Here is a 6,493-nt window from a genome sequence, read left to right as displayed (position 1 = left end):
AGTGTTCAATAGTGAGATCTCCAGTAAGCATCTGAAACTCACAACTTTTTTCCCACACACTCTATTATTATATTCTCTATTATAAACATTATTTAAATATTATAGAGAAAGCACACAGAAAGTGTGTAGATAGATGTTAAAGTACACAGAAAGTAGTTTAATAGATGTTAATTAACAGAAAAATATATTTAAAAATAAATAGTTGTAGTTGATGGGCTGTTAAATAATGTTAAATAATACTTACATGTACTGGGTGTGATTTGAGTTTGACATCCTGCTCTAAAGCTGGCGTTCTCACCCAGTGGGGCGTGGCTGTTGTACTGTTACATTAGAAAATCAGAGTGCCGATGGACACATCATCAGATAGAGACAAATGTTTTGCCACTAGCTAGCTAATGTTTGGACACAGTTACAAAATGGAGAACTTTTTGAAATAAAACTATGATGTGGGAGATAAACCTGTGCTAGTGAATGCTCCAAGACATGTGCTGTAATGTATTCAGTGACGTTAAATACATTAATTGTGTATTTATAGTGGCAGGCAGTGTGTTGAATGTTCTGAAATCATGTCAAATGAAGCTAAAAAAACATCAAAGCTCAGAGACACTTAAACACAAAACAGCCAAGATGTGTTGGGAAGCCAAAAGAATATTTTCTAATGAAAAGTGTCGTGTTTCTGGCACAACAGAAGGTCATCACAATATTAACAGTGCAGTCAGAAGCGTTGTTCAAAGATAGTTATTTGGTTTCTGCTCATATAGATGGAGCTTGTTTTGTATAACGGTTAAGATTTGTGCAGGGAGTTAATGGGGAACCCACTGCAAACACAGTTCAGTCCATACCACTGTCTACTGACACCATGAGCAGAAGAATTGTTTTCATGAGTGATGACATTAAATGTCAACTTGTGGAAAGAATAAAGACACACCTATAATTTGCCATACAGGGGGACAAGTTTACTAACGTTAGCAACGCTGCTTTATTGTTAGTTTTTGTTAGATTCCACGTGGACAGTAATTTGCAAGAAGATTTGTTTTTTTGCAAAGAGCTTTACACAAGAACAGTGGCTTACAGATAATGTTATGAGTTCAGTGATGATTTCTTCACTAAAAAAGGGCTTGATTGGAAATACTGTAATGGTGTTTGCACTGACAATAAGCTAAGATGATGACAGGGATACATCGTGGTGTTGTAAAACAGATCCAAAATAGAACCTCTGACACCAAGTGGACACACAGTCTCCTACTGTACATAGGGAAAGTCTAGACATAAAGCAGATGTCACCAGAACTGCATGAAGTCATGAACGTGTCTTTGGAAATGGTGAACTATACAGTATCTATAAAAATGCACTAAACTCAATGTGTTGTGCAGCTCTGTGTGAAAGACTAGATGCAGATCATCTGCAGTTCTTATAAGACTGGAATATACTGAATTTTAAGAGGACGTGTGCTTACCTTTTGATCACCTTTTAGAACTAAGAGAAGTTATTCTTTGCAACAGAAGAGTCAAGGAGGGACGATTTGTCATGTTTTCACTCCTAAGTGAAAGTCTAGAAGCCTCACCTCATGTCAACATATTCAGTATAACCCAGCATTAGACTCTGTTGTCACAAAAGTTTGCAGTTTTACTTCTCAAAGAACAAAGAATTGTTTGGTTTTTGGACCCTTTATCTGTGGATTCTGCTTCAGAAGACATGATTCTGTCCACTGTGTTGGAAGATGAACTGATAGATGAATCAGCAGACAGCAGGCTGAAGCTTCAGTTTAAACAAGTTGACCTTGATTCATTCTGAATACAACCTGACAGTCAGTGTCCATTCATGTCAAAATGCACAATCACATTTCTGTTCCCTTTTACAACCACCTGTTTATATCAGTCAGAGTTTCCACTGTGACTGTCAGAGAATCAAAAGCACAAAACTAACTGAATACAACATTGAGTGCTACTCTGCATGTCAGCCTCTCACCCGTCCCACCTAGGCTTGATCTCCTTATTTCCAAGCAAGTCCAGGTGTCTCACTAGTGGTAAATGGAATATTTATTTTAGTTGTTACAGCTGACGGTGGCAAAACACATTACTGTCTACTTTATTTTATTTTTTTTATGTTATGCTTTTTCTTTATTTTGGGCCTTAAATTTCAAAAGGTTGAGAACCCCTGCTCTAAAGCATGTATTATACGGATATTAAAATTAAAGCCTTAAATATTTAGCCAGTTTTAAACTGACCTACATTTAGGTATATAAAATGTGATGATATTATAATAAGTAAGAGTGTGAAGTACCTCCCTGGTTTTACTATAATAAAATCAATCAGTCAATGTTTCTAATTAATTAAATTGCTCACCTTAGTTTTTCTAATAAATAATTACAAATTGTAATTTTGGCTTTAGTCATAACAAGCTGTACTTCTGTAACTGATGACTGATTATGATCACATTAATCATTCAGTTCACTCTCCTGCTTAATATTTTAAAGAACTGAAGGGAGCATTAAAATCACTGGAACATAAAGACCAACAGCTGGAGGATTATAAAAGACGAATGGAGAGAGACAAATGCCTAACAGAAAATAAAAAAATGCTTCAGATGAAGGACAAGACACTGGAAGAGAAGGACACACTGCTCAGAGAGGTGAAAGAAAAATTAGATATAACAAATTACATGTTAGAAGAAAATCAGTCTCAGTTGAGAGAGAAAGAAAGACAACTGGAGAGTGTAATGAAAGAGCTAGACACCAGTAAAACCAAACTGAAGGAGGGAGACAAAGAGCTGCAGGAGAAGGACAGACTTTTAAATGAGAGTACTGATGCACTTAACATGAAGAATAAAACACTGGAAGAGAAGAACACACTGCTCAGAGAGGTGAAAGAAGAACTGGGGAAAACAAAGAGGACATTAGAAGAGAATCAGACTCAGTTGAAAGACAAAGAGAGACAACTGGAGAGTGTGGAGGATGAACTGGAATCCAGTAAAAACAAACTAACTGAACGAGACAAACAGCTTCAGGAGAAAGACAGACTTCTAGAGGAGAAAACAAAGCAGCTGCAGGAACAGACAGATCCAGAATCATCAGCCCCCATCAGGAGAAGAAACAGCAAGGAAGGGTTACATCCAAATAGTGAGTAATTTGTTACTTGTATTAGTTAAAATAAGTTTTTTTATGAGTACAACTAGTAAATCTACACCTAATAAATCATATGTAAGGACATGAAATATACTGTAATGATATTTAATGATGCAACTCTTCAGCTACTGTAAGGAAGTGTAATTTAAACAGTGAAAGTGATTAATTATAGAAGAATGTCTCTCTCATTCTGACTGGTTCTGATGTTTCCTAGTGAGTGGAGAGACTCAGGACTCAGCAGCACCAATCAGGAGAAGAAACAGTATGGTGGGAATTCGTCCTAATTGTAAGTGATTAATGTTACTGTTCAGTGTGTAACTCAACACTAGTTTAGGGATAGATGTCTATAAAGAGACAGAATAAGCAGATTTAGACACTTAATTAGATTACAGTGAAAAGATCAATATTGTAACTCTGGCATTAAACAGTCTCAGTAACTAATAATATGAAATAGAAGCACATGTTAGCCTTCACCTGCCATGATTGGTCTCTGTCATGTGATAGGGCAAAGATCACTCATGGGTGGAGCTTCCAATAACACAAAGGTTTAATTCTAGCTCAACACATGTAATTGCTGTTAAAAAAAATAAAAAATTGTGTTGTGGAATTTAAGTTTGTTTCACATAAAAGGCTTAGGCTTACCTGATATAATCATTATAGTCCAACAGTCCACCGCCAGAGAACAACATAATCACCACAATGCAGTAAGTGATTCTGTATTAAATTATTTACTCTTTATTATTAGTAGGTGGAGAATCGTCTAGTCCACATTCTCCAGTGTCGGTTCCTGCAGCAGAACTGAGGCTGGTGCTGCTGGGGAGGACGGGGTCTGGGAAGAGTGCAGCAGGAAACACCATCCTGAGCAGAGAGGAGAGGAACCAGGCTGCTACATCTACAGCTACATCTACATCCACCCAGCAGAGTGAGAGCACACAGGGGGAGGTGGCTGGGAGGAAGGTGACTGTGGTGGACACTCCTGACTGGTTCTCTCCTGGACTCTCTTTGGAGAAGCGGAGACATGACGTAGGACTCTGTGTCCATCTGTCCGCTCCAGGACCCCACGCATTTCTCCTGGTCATACCTATAAAGCAGCCTACAGGAGAGGAGAGAGGGATGCTAGAGAAAATGGAGGAGATTTTTGGAGAGAGATGTTGGAGAAACACCATGATCATATTCAGTGTCACTGATGAACTTCAGAAGAAGAACATTGAGGAGTTTATTCAATCAGGAGACCAGGAGGTCCAGAGACTGGTGGAGAAATGTGGGAACAGGTTTCACTGTCTCAACATTAAGGAGAGTGGAGATGGTTCTCAGGTCTCAGAGCTGCTGGTGAAGATAGAGAAGATGGTGGAAGGAAGCAGAGAGAAATTCTACAGCAGTGAGATCTACCTGGAGACAGAAGCTCAGATTAGAGTGTTGGAGACTCAGATCCTGAGGGAAAGAGAAGAGAAAAGGATAAGAGAGGAGATGGAAGTGGAGAAAAAAATAGATAAGGAGGTGAAGGACTCTCTGAGAAAAATGGAAGGAATAATCCAGGAGCATGAAGGAGGCATCAGACAACTAAATGACCGAACAACTGAACTGGAGAGAAAGGTGAAAGAAGAGAGAGATGAAGAGAAAAAGAAAGAACTTGAGAGGGAGCTGAAACGAGAGGAAGCGCGAAGGGCAGAAATGGAAGAAAAGGTGAAGAAACTAAAAGAAAAGAGAGAGGGGGAGAGGAGAGAGATGGAGGAGAGGCACCAACAGGAGATGGAGGAGATCAGGGAGGCGTATGAGGGAGAGGTCAGGATGGAGAAAAAATTCATGAAGATCATGCTGACTGAACTCCAGAGAAACATTTTGGCCTCTAAAACAAAGATGCAGGAAGAGTTCAGCAGACAGATGGAGGAGAAGAACAGAGAGCTGGAGACTCTTAAACAGAAACTTTCAGACCTCACAGAGACTCAGAGTCTACGTAAAGAGGTTTATGGGAAAGCTGTGAGCAGCTCAGAGTCAGAGAGCGCAGCTGTAACAGGAGATGTGTCGAAGGGAATCTTTCAGTCATTGACCGACTGTTTTGTCACTGGATAACAGAGGTTATAAAGCCACAGACACTTAAACAGTCTGAAATAAAGACAGGACTGAACTGGGACAAAAAAATAAAAAATCATCCCTGGCCTTTTTGCTCCAGGCAGCTCAACACTACAATGGAAGTATTGGTCTAGACGGAGACCACCCATGTACAGTACATGTCAGAAAATTTGGATAATAAGAAGGAATCTAATAAGAATATTCCTGTGCCCTGAGAACAGACCCCTCACTGTGCTTTCTGATGTCTTATGTGGTAACACCTTCTATATCCTGTACCCAGACGAATATACAACCACATGGCTCTTGTCTGCTAGAACCCTTTTGTTTAATCAGGAGAATGTAAATGTATTTCCTCTCTCTCATAAGAAATAATATTATGCCTCAATGTGTTTGATGCCTTTTATACAATAGAATTTTGACAAAATAATATGTGAATATAGAAGCACATTATATCTATTTATATTTACAGTTCATGTTGTCGTACATCCTCAAAACACTAGTTGCTTCTATAATTAGTATTATAACATCTAGAAGCACAATCACCAGACTGTTAGGTCATGGGCGGTTATACAACCATTTCACTGCATATCATACTGTGTATATCATACAAATTTGTACTAAATTTGAATTCAAACAAAGAATAAAGTGTCAGAGAACCTACTGATTTTTACTGTAAGTGCAGATGGGTTGATGGTTTTACAGATGTTTTCTGTCCATTATTTGTTTGTTTGTTTTCCTGTTTTGTGTTGGAATGTTTTCATTAAAAACTTAAAAAACATATTGTGGTGAGATGCTCTGAGCAAATCCATATTTTACATAATTTGAAAGTATTTTGCATTCCTAATCAACACTGTCACGTTGGAGCCATATATGACTTTCATGTGCTGTGATCTCAATAAAATAGATATTTTGTTTATATTTTGTACAATTTTTTTATAAAATCATCCTTCATTTTTGCATGATCGTTGTTTTCAAAACTGTTTTTATCTCTTATAATTAAGTGGTGCTTTTATTGTCCAAGTCTAGCTTCTGTTCAGTTTGTGGAAAAATGCCTTTCCTCAGTATGCGCACTATCAGTAGTGTTACATCCAAGTACAGATTAATCATGTAACAATCAAACACAATAATGTATCTGATAAGGGAACTCACAGGCCACATGGCAAGAATGAGCCTGAAACCAGAGACAAAGCACAAAAGACACATTACAAGGTGCTGAGTTCAGAAATAGAGGGAAAAAACAACAACAAAACCTCAGCCTACTTGATTTCTGTTTCCTTTTTATGAATAAAATTATTGAGA

At 38.1% G+C, this 6,493-nt stretch overlaps 1 protein-coding gene across 1 annotated transcript; it reads left to right on the top strand.

The window, feature by feature from the left end:
• Positions 1–1,916: 1,916 nt before the first annotated feature.
• On the top strand, positions 1,917–6,110 carry LOC128512616 (uncharacterized). The gene is made up of 3 exons (XM_053485969.1): positions 1,917–3,118; positions 3,339–3,410; positions 3,873–6,110. The coding sequence occupies exons 1-3, from the start codon at positions 2,542–2,544 to the stop codon at positions 5,192–5,194; spliced, it is 1,971 nt and encodes a 656-aa protein (XP_053341944.1). The 5' UTR covers positions 1,917–2,541; the 3' UTR covers positions 5,195–6,110.
• The last annotated feature ends 383 nt before the right edge of the window (positions 6,111–6,493 follow it).

The sequence above is a fragment of the Clarias gariepinus genome, chromosome 24, assembly GCF_024256425.1.
Source record: "Clarias gariepinus isolate MV-2021 ecotype Netherlands chromosome 24, CGAR_prim_01v2, whole genome shotgun sequence".
Taxonomy (NCBI): Eukaryota; Metazoa; Chordata; class Actinopteri; order Siluriformes; family Clariidae; genus Clarias; species Clarias gariepinus.
This window is presented reverse-complemented; position numbering and strand designations above follow the sequence as displayed.